At 39.7% G+C, this 19,417-nt stretch overlaps 1 protein-coding gene across 2 annotated transcripts in view; it reads right to left on the reverse strand.

Annotated features, from left to right (window-relative positions):
* Positions 1-19,417, reverse strand: part of Ap3b1 (adaptor related protein complex 3 subunit beta 1) — a 201,626-nt gene that overhangs the window by 90,860 nt on the left and 91,349 nt on the right. For both annotated transcript variants that reach the window (XM_005356483.2, XM_026783761.1), the window contains exons 13-15: positions 17,655-17,787; positions 12,691-12,800; positions 5,611-5,787 (exon numbers count right to left, since the gene is read on the reverse strand). In XM_005356483.2, the coding sequence (XP_005356540.1) occupies positions 5,611-5,787; positions 12,691-12,800; positions 17,655-17,787 (420 nt within the window). The remainder of the gene's footprint in view (positions 1-5,610; positions 5,788-12,690; positions 12,801-17,654; positions 17,788-19,417) is intronic.

Here is a 19,417-nt window from a genome sequence, read left to right on the forward strand (position 1 = left end):
ATGTACCCGAAGAGGAAAAGTGCTCACTTTCTAAGGCGCAGAGAAGTAGAAACTTGAGTATCTCACAGAATTTCAAACAGTAAATGAACCACATCTATACATATCACTATTTCTAAGACATGACGTGAAAGGCTGCAAAACTATAATAAAGTAGAACACACGTTTCAGAACTACATACAGTAGGATTTTATTAATGCATGCTCATAATGAAAATAAGCTGGACTGAATCAAACATATCAACAGTACAGTCATGGTCACCAATAAGGAAGAAGAAAAATATGAACAGGAGCTTCAAGCTCCAGAGCTATCACTTTTAAAAGTGTAGCAAATGCTGACAGAGACTGGGTCCTAACGAGAGATAGATACATGTATTTTCCTGCTATGTTTTTTATGTGAGTTTGCAATCTGCCATACAAAGACAGGGGCTAGGAAGAACACTGACTTATTACTTATCTCAATACTTAAAACATCAGACATTATTACAAATATTTCTTAGAAAGCACCCTTTATTTATTTGAATTGCTATTAACCATTTTAACCAAACCCATGCTGAGTCTCCACACCTTGTCCCAAAGAGTCCAGACATCAGCAACTAGTCACAGATCACAAACCTTCAGCATCCTTCACAGGCAGTGACACAATTCCTTATGAGCACTCAACAGTGCTGTCCACTGGATACTCCTACTAACACTGTTCTCCATTAACTAGCAAATGAGGGATTAACCACATTTTTCTTAACAGAATAGGCCCAAACCAGTAGGCTTCTTCAGAAAAAGAAAATGATTATTGGTAGTGGAACTGCTTCCTTTATTACAAAATATCAATTCCTCTAAGAAAAATCTAGCACTTGATTAGGAATGTGAACTTGGGCTCAAGTGAAAAAGAGGAGCTACCATGAGCTAAGTACCACACGTGCCAGGACGGTCTCATTTCATCGTCACAACCCTGCAGTAGGTATGGTCAGTTTTGCTCTAATGCTTGAAGCTTTTGAAAAATATGTATTTGTTCTAATTCGGCTGACATATTTCAGAGCAATATGGGCATAACGTTAATTTTGTGTACGATTTCTTCTGCATGAAATAGTGGTGAAAGCAGAAAAATGGACCCAGCAGAACTCAGCTGCCCAAAGGGCTCAGTTCTGAAGACTGAAAAAGAGTCACACACAAATATATAACCCAAAGAAAATGCCCTGGACCAGTAGGTTAATCTTCAGTGAAAGGGTCCTAAGAGAGAAAGAGGACCAGGAGATAAGAAGATAAAAAAGATAGAAGGTAGAGAAGAAAATAAAGTTTGGTATTGGAAGGTCTTCCACAAGCTATGTCTATTCCAAGCAAACTTAACTAGGAGGACGGCATCTTATCTACCACCTCCAGAGGAGAAAAGGGACAGAGTCATTAGAATGATCAGACAACATTGTACAAGGGGAACATGGGGCACCTCAAGAGCAGCAAGGCCTGAGCACACAGTGGCCTTGGGGCTGATAACTCTAATCTGTTTATGAGGAAAAGCCTAGTTCCTAAGAACAGAAAACTCTTTCAAGGCACTGGCTCCAGCCCAGGACTGGTTTTGCCAAGTTCCCTCTGTCCTTTCATCAGGATCTCGGAGAAAGTTCTGGGCCATTCTGGCTCCCCACAGAAAAGACACTCGTTTTCCAAATGTTTTATTTTTCAGTACTAGAGATCCTCCTACCTCTGCCATGCTGGGATGAAAGGTGTGTCGTGTCCAGTCCAGTTTTATAAGTTCTATTTGATTTTTAAAAATACTCTATTTCTCTTGAGATTTCTTTTCACTCATTAGGAGTATACTTTCCCTTATATCACTAACCAAATTTCTAACAGTTGCTGCAAAACGTTTACCTGCAAATCCAGCTTTGGTTTCTATTGACATTTTTTCTTCTTAAAAACTGGTCATATTTTCCCATCACCTTCTCTTTTAAATTGAGGTTAAATAAACATGAAATTGACTAGATAAGGTTGTAAGTCAGTGGCATTATACTGCTGTGCAACTATTAGCAACCCTTTTCTTCTAACACTCTTTCAGGTTTCCACACTGAAACTTCAAGTCCACTAAACCACAGCATTCCACTGTGGTTTCCTGCATCCTGAGTAAATCTGAATTATAGATGTTACATTACAGACCCCACTCTCAACACTATTAACATTCTTTAATTAGCACTGGGTTTTTGTTAGTTTTGGCATACAACTAATAATAGGTTTCAAAGTGTATACTCTACTTCCTGGTTGCACCTCAAATTTCAGGCTAGGTCTTTCATTCTTAGGGTGCAACTCTGAATGCACCACGCACATGTCTGTGTCAGGAGTCACACAGGCCAGGGTAGATTATTCATGCTCACAGGCTCTTCTACTCTCAGCACTCCAGAATTCTTCATTCGGTCGTGCCTGCAGCTGACTGCATGCTGCCCTCTCCTTTCCTTTTAGAACGCAGTTACCATAGTTACTGTTGTGCTTTCCTGTCGCTTTAAGGGACAAGCCACGCCCACTCCCATTACCTCTGACCTGCCCGCTGCCATCTTGGGCCCTTCCTTTTCCGCTTCCTTGACCTGCATGCTTTTTATTATAAGGAAGACCTGGGAATGTTAGGGTTTTGGTCCCTTTAAGAGACAAGCCACACTCATTCCCATCCCCATCCGCTGTGGCAGGCTGATCTTCAGCTTCCGGCCTGAGCTCGTTCTCTTTTCCAATTTCCTCTCGGAGAGGCAGCTTCGCTTCTGCCTCCCCACTTCTCTGCTTCCCCCCATTCTCTGTCTCTTTCTCCTCTTGTCTCTCTCTCCTCTCTCTCTCTCTCTCTCCCTCTCTCTCTGTCCCCCCTTTACCCTTCCCCCTCCATAACCCCCTGAATAAACATTCAACCTCACCCTGCATGTCGTGTCTATCCATGTTTCTGTCTTCTGCCCGCCATGTCTCTCCCTGCCTGGAACCAGCCATTGCTCTGGGACCAGCAGCCGTCTCTGCCTGGGGCCCACTGCCTGCTGCCACATGGCCCGCCACCACTGCTCTGGGACCAGCAGCTGTCTCTGCCTGGGACTGGCTGCTCCCAGGGCCCGCTGTCTGCTGCCACATGGCCCGCTGCCACCGCTCAGGCCGCTGCTCTGGGACCGGCAGCCATTTCTTCCTGGGACTGGCTGCTCCCAGAGCCCGCTGCCTGCCACCACATGGCCTGCCGCCACCATTTGGGACCTACAGCATTTCTGCTGCCTACTGCCGCTGGGGATCTTGCAGCATTTTTAAAAAAGAATAACAGTTACCATGTGCAGTGCCAGCTGGAGCCTATCATTAGGCACACAGTAAACCTGTGGCTATCACTCTGAGCCCTGCTCCTGCAGGTCCAGGTCTGCCGGGCTGCAGCATCTTCTTGCATTGTTTCTTCACTGAGTGGCGAGGAAGCTGTGCTTTTGTTCTCTTTCTAGTTTCTTACTTGTAACTGTTATCTCCAGGAAGGCCATGCTAATTAGAGTTTATTTTGCCTACTTAAAGCAGGATGTTAAACTTATTTTGACTCTCTTTTGGTCAGGAAAAGACTTTTTTTTCTCTGCATGTATGTATGTGTGTATACATGTGTGTAGTGGCAAGCATGTACTTTATTTCTACGTGTTCTCATAAACTTTGTATCATTTGTATTGTTTGTTTTTTCATTCAGAGAAAAGGGAAGAGGGGGCAGGGAAAGAGGGAGTGAAAGCGCCTGTTGGCCACGATAATGATGGGAGGTTAGAAAGCAACTAGCAGGAACTGGTTCTCTCTTCCCAGCACCTGGGTCTCAGGGTTCAAATACAGACTGTCAACCTTGGTGAAGACTTGGCCCCACAGAGCAATCACACACCTCGTCTTTTTGTGGGGTCTCTAACTGACCTTGAACTTACCAATTAGGCTGGAGGAACAGCAAGCCCAGTGCTGGGATAGCAAGCAAGGAGTGCCACACCCAGTCTTTTTACTTTTATCTTTATCTTTGGAGATAAAACTCCCAGGTCCTCAGCCTTGTACAGCAAGAACTTTACTGACTGGGGCATTTCCCTTGCAGCAAGAATAGACATTTTGAAGAAGCAAAATTTATTATTCAACTATTCTTTATGCATACAGATAAATACAATGTATTATACCTTATAAAAACCGACAGACATTCTCTAGAAGCCCGTAATTCAGTGCAAGTTCTGGAGAGGTGCAGTGAGTCACCAAGATCAGGTTTACAGACAAGAACTGGGGCTTTGTGTAAAACTAGCTCAAAGCATTGGTCTGCTCTTACATATTCGGTTTTAAAATGGCTAAAATAAATACACGTAAAAGAATTTCTACATTTCAGTCAAAGCAATCACATCAGTCTCTACCTAATGTCGACTGGGTTATGAACCACATAACTAAAAAGTACTATCCAACTAGTGGTGCATAAAACCATTTGTTAGTGCTAATTTTCACCAGTAATTTCCCCAACATCCCCTTTTTTAAAAAATATTTATTTATTTATTACATATACAATATTCTGTCTGTGTGTGTGTCTGCAGGCCAGAAGAGGGCACCAGACCTCATTACAGATGGTTGTGAGCCACCATGTGGTTGCTGGGAATTGAACTCAGAACCTTTGGAAGGGCAGGCAATGCTCTTAACCACTGAGCCATCTCTCCAGCCACCCCCCCCCCCAACATCCCTTTTTAAACAAGTAAGAGATGCTGGAAATAGGAAACAATTCCACAGGACACGCCATCTATTTTTACATCATTTCAAATATGAAATAGTAAATACTTTTAAAAAGCATTGTATTTTCATCTGTAATTATCTGGAAGAATCACTCTGAAATCTCCAATAGTATATATACTACAGAAACTGTGTTCCAAAACTGTCACAAAAAAGATTTAGCTCAAAGAAAAACATGAGGGCAACCAGAGTGGGCTTCAAATTCACTGAGTGAAAAAACTCTGAACACACTCTAAAACTTCCAAATGAGAGTACTCCATTCAGATACTGGTTATTTGCCACTATAAAGAAAAAGGACTTAATAATAATAATGATGATAATGTTCATAATAGTCATAATGGCAAAATAATAATAAACAACTTACATATGAGCCACTAGATGCAATATAGAAGGACTCCACCCTCTTGAACTAAAACTGTTAAAGAACTCAAGTCCTTAAACCATCACATTAGTGACTGAGGTCAACTTATTAATTTAAGGGAACACTAATTCAGATTGTAGTATGCACTTTAATAAATGCATCTCTACAGATCTCCTAAATTCTACAAGGAGTTTCACAGCTCTGCCCTGTCCTCTCCCTCTCTTGTTCTGTACACTGTACACTGACATCCACCAGGCCCTTCTCAAGCATCTGTCCTTCATGAACATTTCTGACCTCTTCTTCCACACCAGACCTCCTGAACTCCCTCACCATGACTGTATCTCAACGCCTGTATCACACCTCTTAAGTCTGCTTTCTCCACTGCTAGATCAGAATTACTTGTGGGCACTCCCACCATCCACCTTAGGACCTACGACAAACAGGGTCCAGTACTACCAAGTGCATGGGGTAACTTGTAGAGAGGCTTCAGGGCCTTGGTAAGAGTAAAGATAGCACTTGTCAGGATTAAGAGGATCAGCGTCTTACCTGTTTGGAATTGGTTAAATACAATTTTGCTCCAAGATTTAAAATCTGCAACTTCACCAGATCATCTTCATTGGTGAAACTTTTAGCCGTTTTCCTCAGAACATCAGGGGCAATTTTAGGAACTCGCTCACAGTTCTCTCCAATTAGCCAAAGAATGCTTGCTCTAGCCACAGGAACCTAACATAAGAAGCAGATGAAATGATTAGAAACGGGATAATCACACACTCCTCAACATCAGCACAAACAAGGCCGAGAACTGTAAGGACCCCATTTATTCACTCACTGGATATATGTATCTAAGAGCGCTCGACACTTTTAAGGTTTGCTTGAACTATCAAGTACAGACACAAAGGAAATCTCATTAGAGCTGATTTCAGGACTGGAGCTGGCTCAAGTGGTTAACCGCACCGGCTGCCCTTACACAGGGTTTGAGTCCCAGCACCCACATGACAGCTCACAACCATCTGTAACTCCAGTCCCAGGGGATTCGATGTCTACTTCTGGCCCCCACAGGCACCAAGCACACATTAGGTGCACAGACACACATGTAAGCAAACACCCCTACACATTATATAAATAAAAATTTAAAAGCGGGTTTCAAAGAAATACCCTAGGGAAAAATTAGTAAAGTTAAGAACTACTTGTCTAGAATCTAGGTCCATTTAGAGTCCAGCTTGCTCCTGTCACTGTTTCATGTTGCTGTGGCAGGAGCGGGCTGTACGGCACTTTAGTATTATAATTTTAAAAATAAAGTACACTTCAATATAATTTGTTTTCCTAAAAATCACTGCCTTGCTACAAATTGGAAGCCTTCCATCAGAACCATTAAGACCAACATTTTAGAGTATGCAAATTAGTTTTATTACTATTTGCTTATTTGTACCCTCCCCTATTCCAAAAGGAATTTGAGAGGGCATGTAAATTAGTTCCTGTGAACATTTTCACCTAGCATAGAAAATATGCTTTTTATTCTAAGTGAGAAATCTCATGGCTACCGTAAGTGGCAGCCCAACTAAAACAACGGCAGGCCTTTCCTGAGTCCCTTTGCAATGCCTCTAAGTTCTACTGCTTCCACACAGTCACACAGATGTTCACGCTTTGACTTCAAAGGAAGAAAGCAAAACGTAATCAAATTACATTTGGTTAAGCTAAACTCTTTAATTATTTGTTGCATACTAATGATCGCAATAATATAAAATATTAACATATCTAAACTGAGTCAACAGAATCAGAGGTCATTAAGAATGTTTGGAAATAAGAAGTCTACATTTCCTAACATTGTAACAGCATCAACTCTTTAACTCATGCTTAAAAAGAACTTAGAAAGGAAATCAGTCTACTTATGCAATGTAAAAGGGCTTAAGGGCTACGTCAAATCTATTCATGCAGTGTGATAAAACTAATACCCTTACTGTACACTCATTTCTGGAAAGAAAGAGGTTATTTCTAATGTTCCAAAGGTTACACTGCATTAAGACCTTACTCCCAATCTATTATTTTAAATTGGGCTAAAGAATAGTAATTGAGTGGTGCATTAAGTTTCCAGCACAGAGCAATTCAAGTGGCCTTCCATAATGAGAGGTACTTCTAAATGAGAATACATAGGCAACTCAGAGTTCAGTTATGCTAGATTTATTTTCTTAAATATTTTACTTTATATTGCAACTCTAGAAATCAGAGTTCTACAACACAACACAATCTATTGTGAAATTTTAATTATTTTTCTTCTGACAACAAACTTATTCTATTTGACTTTAAAAAACAATCACAAAAGGAAGGTGTTAAAACATTTCAGACTCATGTGTATATTAAGATTAAAATAACAGCATTTTAACACTATAAGCATTTATCATATTTGAAAGAACTAAAAATTAATAAATCAATACTAACAATGGAAAAATTCAAGATGGTGATGGAATAAGAGGAATAACATTTGAAATTTCCCAGAATTGAGCTAATAAAATTCCTAAGCACACATTTTTAAAATGTAGAAGCTTCTTTATAATATGAAATAATAAAAATATATCAAACTTTTGATAATGCTATTTTATTAAAATTTCAGAAGATAGGCAGGGAAACACAGGCCTAGAGTCCTAACACCCACTAGGCAGCAAATAGGGAGGTATTCCAGCCAGTCTGGGCTACATGAGACTGTCTTAAAAAAAACTAAGATCAAACAATAAGGCCTTAAGAAACTTGTAAGGCCATTGTTTTGTGCATCTGGCTAGAGTCAAAGAACTAGTATCTTCCAATTCAGTCCTTCCTTTTCTCTCACAACTAAAACTACAAATAAAAAAAAAAAAAGTTACCTTTGTTCCCCAGTTTTTTCAACCACATAGTAAATTGGAACAGTTAATTAAAACTCAACTAATAATACAACACACGCACATGCACACACGCACTCAAACATAGGATAATACTCTTTTTATGACCCTCTGCTTTTCAATATTCTCAAAGACAAACTGGACTGTAAATGGCTGTGCGTGATTCTTTACTCTAAATGCCCTGAGAAAGTGGTTAAGTGCACTTTTCAAGCCTTCTAAGAGAACGTAGTTGCCACTGCCATTTTAACCCATTAACTTGCCTGCAAAAAACAAATGATGATTCCTCCCCACCACCGTGGTTATAGTGACATCTAGAAAGATTTTACAGATCGCTCTGTAAGCAGTTCAATTTAAAAGCTATTGTGTTTCAACAACAGCCCACTGCACCGGTCAACAGTCTAAAGTAAATCCTGCAAAATCATCAGTTTTATTTATTTAAATTTGTCAAAGGCAGAATCAGGAGACATCAACACGATGCACACTGACTCACAGCAGATCAGAGCCCAACAGAATGTATCTGGACTCAGTATACATGAAAACTTAGATCAGAGCCCAACAGAATGTATCTGGACTCAGTATACATGAAAACGTAGATCAGACTAGCAAGTGTCAGGATGCAGTGAGAGGGGGCTTGGTAAACAGCAGCGTCCAGTGAGGCATCATGTGCCACTTTAGAATTACTCAGCTGTCCGTCCAGAATAGCCTCCTAAGTGTTCTTTCATGACACCTGTCGTGGAAACACTACGCAAAACCCACTACAGCAGTCCTCAGGTGTGCTATTCTGGAGCAACCTTCCTGCAAAAGTCGTACTCATTACAAACGAAGAGCGCACCAAAGGACGATGTGGTCACAACCAGAACACACAAGACGACTGCCACAGCCATTAACTCTCTCATCTGGATGAGCTCAAAAAGCAAAATAATATAAACATTAATCTTCATAGTTTCAACTATGCTATCCCCTAAATAACCAATGGAATCAGTCTTTATATGACAAAAATCTATCAATATTCTCTCCTTTTAAAATCTGCACACCTAACATCCAGGAGTCCCTTCCTACAATCCGTCACGGTGTCTCTGAAAACTAGCTAATTTCTCAGTTAGATGTCCACAACAGCAGCACACTGCAGCTCCAACACTAACTCCACTGGAAATATAAGGACACTGGAGCAACAGCAGGGGCAAAGCGTTGCCCAAAGTCACAGATCATCAGTGCCAGGACTGTAAGTGTGAACCTAAATCTCCAATTCCCATTAGAGCACTGGGAAGAGCCAAAGGGAGACAGGGATATGAAAAGGGGTGGTCCCTCACCCATCATAGACCACATATCATGGTGGAGTGGGCATCATTTGCTCCAATGAAGAATATGCAACTCTGTCCCGTTCTGCTAACACATCACACAATGTCTTCCTACCTCTTTCTGTTTCCACGAGAGTCAGACTTTTCAGGGAGGGTACGGGCTCCTTCTTGTTTGGTCCCACACACTATGCCTCATTGGATGGTCTGGTTTTCAGCTCTATTATCCCTCCTCCCAGGGAGATATTTTGCCTAAAATGCCGCTCTAGCCGGTGTTTTAGACCCTCAGCGAGGATGTTCAATACTGGGAACCCTTTCATGGGTCAGGTTGGCTTCTCTTGAAATTGCTGAGCTTACACATCACTCCAGATTTCAAAGGACAGAATCAGGAGCGGGTACCATTGTGGGCTATGCTTCTCCGGCAGACTTTAGTCTGCAGCGCTTCCAAGCCCTCGTGCCTGCTGTTCTTATGAAAATCTCTCTTACTCAGGCTCCTATCTGCTTCATCCCTTGTCACATTCTGATGTTTCTCCCCGACCATGTTTAGCCTTCTGCAAAACAACTGTCTTTTTGAAGCGGGTCAGTTTCCTCTCCTGCCATGGCTCATCAACAGCGACCCCTCATCATCAGCTTCATTCCTTAAAGTCCAAGTTTGCACAGCAGAGCTGTGTGACCGCCCTCTTCTAATACTTCAGGAATAACCCATGCTTCAGAGCTGGCTTCCTCTCCGCCTTATCAGAAAGGGGGCTCTGCTTCAGTGATGTTTTAGAAGCCCAGATCAAACATGTCTTTATTGAACTGAATGTTTTTGGAATTTTGCAAATCAGAATATCTTTTAACTTTGATTCCTCTTCTTAGCTTCTTATGTTGTTTCATTTTGTTCCTTTACTATTTTTTCTTTTATTTACTTGGCAAGAGAGGAGTGGGGAGGCTGCTATAGCGAACATGTGGAGAGGACGGAGGACAGTTCTCTCCTCCCACACTGTGGTCTTAGGGACTCAACTCAGGTCATCACGGCAGCAAGCACCATAGCATGTCGCGCAACCGTACTGCTCCACTTCCCCTTTCCGTATGCCCTATGGACAAATCCATGCTCTTCAATTTTGGTCTCCTTAAGATTTATTTATTATTATTATTATTATTATTATTATTATTATTATTATTATTATTATTATAGAGAGTGTGTATGTGTGTGTTTGTATATGTCACACACACAGGTACACATAAAGGTCAGAACAGGGTGTCAGACCCCTGGAGCTGAAGTTACAGGAAGTTGTGAACCAACCAACATGAGTACTGGGTTCTCTGTGCACACCCATTAGTTATTATAGCCATGGTTCTTTTCTGGGGTGGAGGGAGGGTTCAAGACAGAGTTTCTCTGTGTAACAGCCTTAGCTGTCCTGAAACTTTTTGTAAACCAGGCTGGCCTTAAGCTCAGAGATCTATCTGCCTCTCCCTCCCAAGTGCTATAACTAAAAGTGTGCATCACCATTGCCTGGCACAGCCATGGTTCTTACTAGGACCTATCTCATGTCCCAGTCAATGTAGATATCCTCTATGGTGGACACCCAAATTAACCCTGTCTGGCCTGAAGCTCACTGTGTAGACCAGGCTGGCCTTGAACTAGCAGAGGTACACCTGCCTATGACTCCTGAGTGTTGGGATGAAAGTGAATGTCACAGCACTAAGCACTGTCTGTGTTTTCCTTGGTAACTGACATCTGGGGAGCAGGGCCAGTCACATTACAAAATAGCCCAAGCATGAGTATGTTTTACACTCCCTAATTATGTTTCCAGTCATCATGCTTCATGTATCATCTCAAAAGACACCTATATGATGGCATGTTCTCCTTGCTCATGTGATTAAAATACTGTTGGCCAGAACATCACAGTAAGTCTTGATTTCAGCCTTTGAAATTTGTAAGTAATCTGTGGGGACACACTTTGAGGCTATGCAAACAGTCTGATACTTCTTAAGTTTTCCCAAGGAGTTGGCAGTGTATCTTAGAATCCTCCAGTGAATCAGTATCTCAATGTCAGCAGACAGGGTAATTCTAGTCCTATCATTCCTTCTAGATTCGTTAGCTGTTTGCTCAATGCTTTCTTCATTATGCATTCATCCCAGGGAAGAAGGAGACTGCCACACATCCACTAATAATCTCCTTTCACAGTCCATGCAAGCTCCTCCCGCTCAAGCTGGGCTCTTTGGTTGTGCTGTTGTTGTTATTCATCACTTGTAGTCTTTACATATGGCCCTATCATTCTATAAATACAGTTCCACATTTCTTCCTTTTGTCTCAACACGACGGTCTAAATTTACACCCCATTTTATTACCTTATATACTAGCTCTGAAACTAGTCATTTCTCTAAGAAAACCAGCTTCCTTGAGGAAAGAATGGAACGTAAAGACCTATACTGGGGCTGTCTAGAGCTCAACAGAAGCACTCCCTGCCAAGCCTGAGGACTGGGGCTCAATCTCCAGAACCCACGTGGTGGGAGAAGAAAACCGATCCTGCAAACTGTCTTCTGACCCCCACACAGATGCTGAACATGTATGTCCACTCCAAATAAAAACAAAAACAAACAAAAAAACCAAAAACGTAAAAACTATTTTTTTAAAAAAAGTATAAATTTGAAAATATGCTAAGTGAAAGAAGCCTAAAATAAGGTCACATACTATGTGAATCTGCTTATACAAAATATGAAGAAAAAAGAAACCATAGAAACAAAAAGTAAATTAGTGGTGCTGAGGGGGAGAGAGTGAAGGGAGGTTCGGTCTTTAAGTATGGGATTCTTACTCAAGGGTAATGAAAATATTTGCACACCTTCATGTGTATACCAAACCCTACTGAATAATACACTTTAAAACTGAAGCTGTACAGCATGAAAGAACATCTCAGTAATAACAGATCACTGCACACAATGTGCTTCCTGGTAAGGGACACTATTTCTTCTAGGGTTTCTTAAAAGACAGCACTAGAAATACATGTTGTTATACACATCACAAATTCACATGTGACACATAAATTCAGGCACACACATATATTATTTAATATCTATCTATTTGTACTTAAGTTCCTCAAACTGTACTGTCCAATTCCAACCCAACACTGTTGGGCTCATTCTTTTCTTTCCTCCTTCAGGTCTATAATCCTCTCTTAAAAATAACCAAAACTTTTTTGTTTGTTGTATTTTTCGGGACAGGGTTTCTCTGTGTAACAGCCCTGGCTGTTCTGAAACTCACTCTGTAGACCAGGCTGGCCTCGAACTCACAGAGATCAGCCTGCTTCTGCTTGCAGAGTGCTGGAATTAAAGGTGTGCACCACCACCACCTGGCAAGAATCAAATCTTAAAGACAAAATTTAAACCCAGACGTCACAGCTTTCTTAACCATTACACTTTGAGATAGCCATTTAAGACAAGAAGACCGAGTGGGTTTGGCAGAACTTAGGGATACTCACAGTGATGCTGTCCAGGAGTTTGGCCATGTGCTTAATAATTTCACCATGCTGTGCAGGCTGCATTTGTAACAGTTTCTTTATAACAACCACACTTTCAGCAACAACTATTTCTAAAAGACACAAAAATTGTCATATTAAATATGTATAATCAATTCACTTGCAATTGGCCTGGTAAAATGAAAATTCCAATCAGCAAAAGATTCTCAGTGCTTTAAATACATGAAAACTATAATCTGAAGCACACTTTTCAGTGTTTGCTGAACTATCTTATGCAGAATTCACTTCAAACTCTGGCCTCTGTAACACTTACACTATGCTCCACAGTGAACAGTCTTTCAGCCAGAGCTTCGATATAATCAAACATCTACTATCTAAGCATTTTATCATATTCTATACTGAACAGAAGAGGGACACGGGACAACCACACCAAGCCCTGCCAAAGTGATGCATCTGGAAACAGTAAGGTTTAGGAGGAGAAGGAATGGAATCACCATAGAAACAGCATCCACTTCAGTGTCAAAATGAGTATGACCATGAACTGATTGCTTACACATGGGCTGTTAGATGGTGCAATCTTTGTGGGATTTAAGTGCACAGAGAAAGATATTAAATAAGCAAATGTGTATGTCTGAGTTTATGTGTCATGTGTGAATCTGTGAAGGGTATAACATGTATTTCCCAGTGCTGTCTTTTGAAGACCCTAGAAATAATAATGTCCCTTATCAGCAAGAAGACGTAAATCCATGCTATCTATCTACCCAACGTAGCACCTCAGAGGCTGCTCAGATGCATCGCCCAGACTGCTTTGTGGCTGGCTTCTCATAGTCCTTTGCCAACAGGTATTAGACTGTATCTTAGCCTTTGCCTTATTCCTGCCCTTGTGAATAGTGTCTTCAGCAAATCCCCTTTAACTACCTCTTCCAAGCACCACAGCCTGTTCCTTCAAGGACTTTACAAATAATGATCCTATAAGTGACTAAGAAGCAAATCACAAGTTGGGGTTTGGATATGGGTTTCCACAAAGAAGCTAACCAGTAGTCTAGTCACCTTTGTGGTGGCACCAGAGAGACACACAGCAGCATAGTATCTGCATATCTGACCTTTCGGAGGAAGTCTTACATGAGCTACTATTTTGTGTGCATGCATGGGTTCATGTAGGACTGTGTTTATAGCTGTGTTGTAGACACATGCATCCATTTATTCATGCTTGCAGAGGCCAGAAGCCAAGACTGGATGCCTTTCTTGGTCATTTTCCACATTTTTGATAGGGTCTCTCACTGATCCAACAACAATAACATTGTCTGGCCAGCAAGTCTCAGGGATGCTTTCAGCCTTCCCACACTGAGCAACAGACACATGTCTCCTTGCCTTGTTTTTATGGGTGCTGGGATCTGCACTCAGGTCCTCCCACTTGTATGGCAAGTACTCACTGAACTATTATTAGTGTCACAAATGTCGAAAATAATAAGTATCTGCTGTCTTTATGCAGAATTTTGATTCAAGAAGAGATTCATGGGTGTTAGACAATCCCCTGGCATGTACTTCAAAGGTTTAATATTATACAAACTACCACAATTTGTACTGTTACATTTTTTATTGAAATAGATTACCCGTTAAGTATATGTTACAAATATATTATGAATATATGAAATGTATTATACTTTTCATGAGTAAGTATACATAATTCAAGCCAAATCTTTTTCTAAGTTAATAAAATTAGGTAACTAATATTTAATATTAAGGTTTTAGTTTACAAAAATATTACGTTTCGCCGGGCGGTGGTGGCGCACGCCTTTAATCCCAGCACTCGGGAGGCAGAGGCAGGTGGATATCTGTGAGTTCGAGGCCAGCCTGGTCTACAAAGAGAGTTCCAGGACAGGCTCCAAAACCACAGAGAAACCCTGTCTCGAAAAAAAAAAAAAAAAAAACAAAAATATTACGTTTCATTTTTGTCCTGCAACATATCATTTTAAATAAAGAAGCAGATTAGAATTATATGGTTTTGTCCATAATTGAAGATAAGCACTTAAAGTACTCTTTGAACGCTTAGAATATTTTATAACTACAAGCAAATGCTACTTACATATAAGACCACTACTGTGCTAAGAGGAAACAAAAATAATTCAAGGTAATTATCTTTGGATTATACAAATAATTTGTCAGATCACCTCAGAGTCTACAAGGAAAAATATATTTAGGTAAAAATAATATGCAAAGAAAATATACTACATAAGGTCTTAAAGAATCCACTATTTAAAAATATATGTATTACAAAACTTGCTAAAACTAGGAAAAGACATTAATAATATAATCATATACCCATGCTGAGACAGAATTGACTATGCTGAAATGTATACTCAGAACCATTTATCTTCTAGAGCTAAATTACCCTCCACTTACTGCTGTCAAAGACTACTACAAACACAGCTTAAAGCAATGCCATTTTATCCTATATAGTTCCTGATCAGAAGGCAAGCATGGTCTTATGAGTCCTTCTGGAAGGTGATAACTGGGCTCTGCGGGATCTGAGGGTCTACTTCTTGTATTTCTCATCACTCCGAGGAGCTGCCCTGCCCCACTTGGTCCATTCACATCTTTGACTGCTGCTTCCATAATCATCAGATTTTCCCTAGGGCCCCAGATTACACTACCATTCAAAGAATCTATCTCTCCACCCTTAACTCAGTTCCTGGTTCCACATAAAGTAAGAATCTCACTTCCTAGTATCCGGTGATTTTGGGATTCATTGTCTGTCTTCTCACTCCCTCAGGGAAACAAAGACTATGTGCACAGACTTCAGCGCCAGTGTAACTCCACAAGAAAAGCACAATATTAAGACTTTAATTTGCAAAAATATTACATTTCATTTTTGTTCTGTAATGTATCATTCTAAAGATGAATAAGGAAGCAGAGTAGAATTCCATGATTCTGTCCATGATTTAAGTGCCTAAAGTGCCCTTTGAACTCTCAGAATAGTTCTATAATTATAAGCAAACACTATTTGTGTTCTCGGCCTCTTCAATCGATCCCCCTGTCCTCACCAAAATGTAACCATAGCACACCTGAGTACAGTCTGCTGCTCCCCCGTGTTACAGGTACGGAATCTGGAGAACAGGTATGCTTCGATTACTCAGGGGAGCACTGACACCCAAGTAGGCAGTCGACTTCTACATACATACAAATAGCGAGCAAGCAAGTAAAAGAAGTAGATGGGGGAAACTATAACATATTTATTTTATGTTACTGCTTCCTTCTATCAGACTGCGAGGACCATAAAGGCAAAGATTTTTATAAGCTAAATGAATATCTTATTAATCTACTCAACATTTATTAAATATCTCTACAGATTCAAATTCTCACTAAATGCTTACTGAATTATAAAAACTAAACAAAATTGAAAAGTAACCTTCCATCTAATTCTTTCAGTTGATAGTAGGTGCCAACAAGGTTACTCAGACAAACAAATCCTGTTAATATATTACCTAAAATAAACTAGCACAGGCAATTAAATTATCCTAAGTCAATTGAAATGTGAATTTCTCATACTAGAGAACCTTAAGAAATCCGTTTTTCAAATTAATCTTTCACATCAATAATGGGTTATTTTATGGCAAGCTTCAAGTCTGCTTCAAAAGATTCTTTGAAATCAAAGAAAATAAACCTTTAAAAACTAAACAGTATGTTGCAGAAATAATTACCTTAAAATTAATATGAACATTTCTCATCATAAAAAAAGGACCAAGAAAAGATGGGCAGATACTTGTGCTACGCTTTATATTTAAAAAGATGGTTGGTGTTCTAATTTCTGATAGCTTTTAAATAAAGGATATCTTAAAACAACTACCACCAGCAAGCCTTATGCAATGCCCAGAAAGTCAGTATCAAAGATACAGGAAATAGAATGTTGTTTCTAAAGCCATCCTTGAAACTGTGACATAGAGACAGAGGCAAATGCTCCTGTATGGAGCGAATCAGACGCCACGGACAGCATGTACCACTCATCCTTCTTGTCTTCCTGCACAGGTAAACTTAGCAGAAATTTCTTTTCTTGTTAGTTTAGTGGAATATATTTGAGTTTTAATATCTACATAGGAAAATGTTCTAGCAATCAAAAGTTTGTAGGAAAAACTATATGATTATTTGTGCGTGTGTACACACACAAATCAGAGTTATTCAGGAATAAGTTTTGTTTTACTGTTTGCTTCATTTTAGTTTTTCATATAAAAATCAATAAATTCAAAAACTGTACAGTTTAAACATTCCCTGAGAAAACAATCATTTTAATTCACTGTACAATTATAATAGAAATCTTGGTGAGAAGCTAACTTGTTTTTCTCTAACAAGATGTTTTTCTCATCTTATTCACAAACCATAGCCACACAGAGAACTGGCACTTCTACACGAGCAGTTTACAGTTAGATGACAAATTTTGCTACCCCATTTCTGAGAATACTTAAGTAATATTTGGGCGCACATGAAGCTGTGCTCCATGATGGCTTCTAAGTCTAATTTGTCTTCAGTGGGGAAGTTGAGTGACTTTCAGTTCTGGAAGACTGAAAGGCTGAGGGGTCACTGCTCACATGTTTTGTTCCAGCCACTGTTCAGGTTATAAAGTCATTTGCCTGCTTCTAGCACCCTCTGCAGGAGAACCAATATGCATGCCTTCTATGCCAGTAAGAAACAGTCACAGAAAACTTGCAGAAAGGGTATACGGCAGTGGTTAGTGAATGAGTAAGATAAATTGCTGTATGGGGACAAAACAAATACTGTTAATTATCTAATTTGTTTTTTGAGGTAAATTTACATGCAAATCAAGAATAAAGTTGCTTCTTATTGTGACTATACTACTGACATATAGAGAAACTCCAAAAGATAAGATAACACATAAAAGATTGCAGCTGCAGGCTGTACTAAGAACATCCGATTTTAAATTATGTGAAAACAAAATGATACCATGAACTCACCATCCCTGTTGGATAGCAAACAGACCAGGCCATTGAGGCATGTGTCGGTGACTTCGGTGATGCTGGTTGCACATCTGCCTATCGTCTGAATAGTGGCTGCTGCAAACTGTTTGTCCTGGCTTTTCACGTAGGTCTAAAAACAGTTTGATTAGTTTCGACATTGGGATTATCGAGTAAATACAAGCTAATTTTGATAGCTTTGTCAAGATGAAAGAATTTAGAATACACAGTCCTCTCTTAAGCCCAACAGGAGCTAAGTGATGCTCACTTCATTCTTCTCTTGTTATGTAATGTGCTCCTTCTATAGCAAAGGTACATTTTAAGCCAGGGTCATTCACCTGCAGCCGATGACAAATGGAGAGGGGGAGCATCACCCAAAGACAGTAATTAGCTTAAGAGCTGAGTTGAGAAGATGCTAAAAGCATGCTCTGTGGTTTCATCTCATTTACCCAGGGAAAGAAGGGGGGAACCTTTCCAGACACCTAAAAGTTCAGAGCCACTGAGATGGTTTAAGAGTGACAACAACAGACCAATAGCTATAGTGACCTGTGCTTCACTAAAACTACAAGTACTAGTTCACAAAATCAGTCCACATCACTTTCAAACAGAACAGTATAGACACATATTAACACATACTTAAAAAGAGTTCTGTCTAACTAAAGGAAGTAAAAGGCCTTTGCAAAACTCCTGACAACCTTATATACTTTGTGACTCTGGTTACAACTTTCCTAAATTTAAAAGCTAGACTTTTATTTTTAAAAAAGATTCCTAAACCCAAATTCTAAGTATGTACATACAGAATTGACTCTATGGGTATCTAAGAAAAATATACATTAAACAGTTATATCTAAGTGAGAAATCAAAGAAAAAAACAAAGGATGCAAATAACATAGGAATTTAGTGTAAACTCTCAAGGAGATGACTAAATGTTGAAGAAACAAGTGATGCTTTCCAGTTCTATGAAAGGAAAAACCAAAGCAGACATAAAACTGTTCCCGAATAGATAATTTCATTGCTATAATGTAAAAGAATGCATTAGAGCTGTTGAGGAAACTCCCTATTTCAATCACAAAGTTATGAACAAATTTAAGTAAGTGTAAAAAATACTGACAGAAAAAAGGAAGGATTTATACAACAGCTCACAGTAAGTAAGTTGATGAACACCTCTTGAAAGAGGCTCACTGACTACTGCAGAGAACACAAGGGCATGCCCCCTGCTGTTCTGGGGGTGCCGGGCAGGTGCAGAAATATGACAAGATTATACAGCAAGGGAAAGGGGACATGAGCAAAGACCAACAACAGTAAGAATGAAATAAGACTATATAAGTGATTTAAAATTAAAATCCAAACAACGATCTCTAGTCTAACAAGAGCTTGAGAAGCCCAGTTTTTCTAGCATAACCATATGAGGAGAGCTCTCTGTCATTCTAATTTTGTCACTAATTTTACTAGAAAAAAAATATACAGCATGGAAGTTCAGTAACCCAGTAACAAAATAATTGCGGACATGTAGTAACATTCTATGACTCTTGACCAAAGTATAAAAGAAATACAGTTAAAAAACAAACAAACATGGTGTTTATATACAGGTAAAAAGAAATTTATAGTGGGCTTATGGAGGAACTCCAGCCACAGACTTAACTAGATTTTAAATATTGAAAACTAGTAAGAACTCTGATGTGGGAATGATTTCTTATTAATAAAGAAACTGCCTAGGCCCATTTCATAGGCCAACCCTTAGGTAGGCGGAGAAAACAGAACAG

This window comes from Microtus ochrogaster, chromosome 19 (genome assembly GCF_000317375.1).
Source record: "Microtus ochrogaster isolate Prairie Vole_2 chromosome 19, MicOch1.0, whole genome shotgun sequence".
Lineage (NCBI taxonomy): Eukaryota > Metazoa > Chordata > Mammalia > Rodentia > Cricetidae > Microtus > Microtus ochrogaster.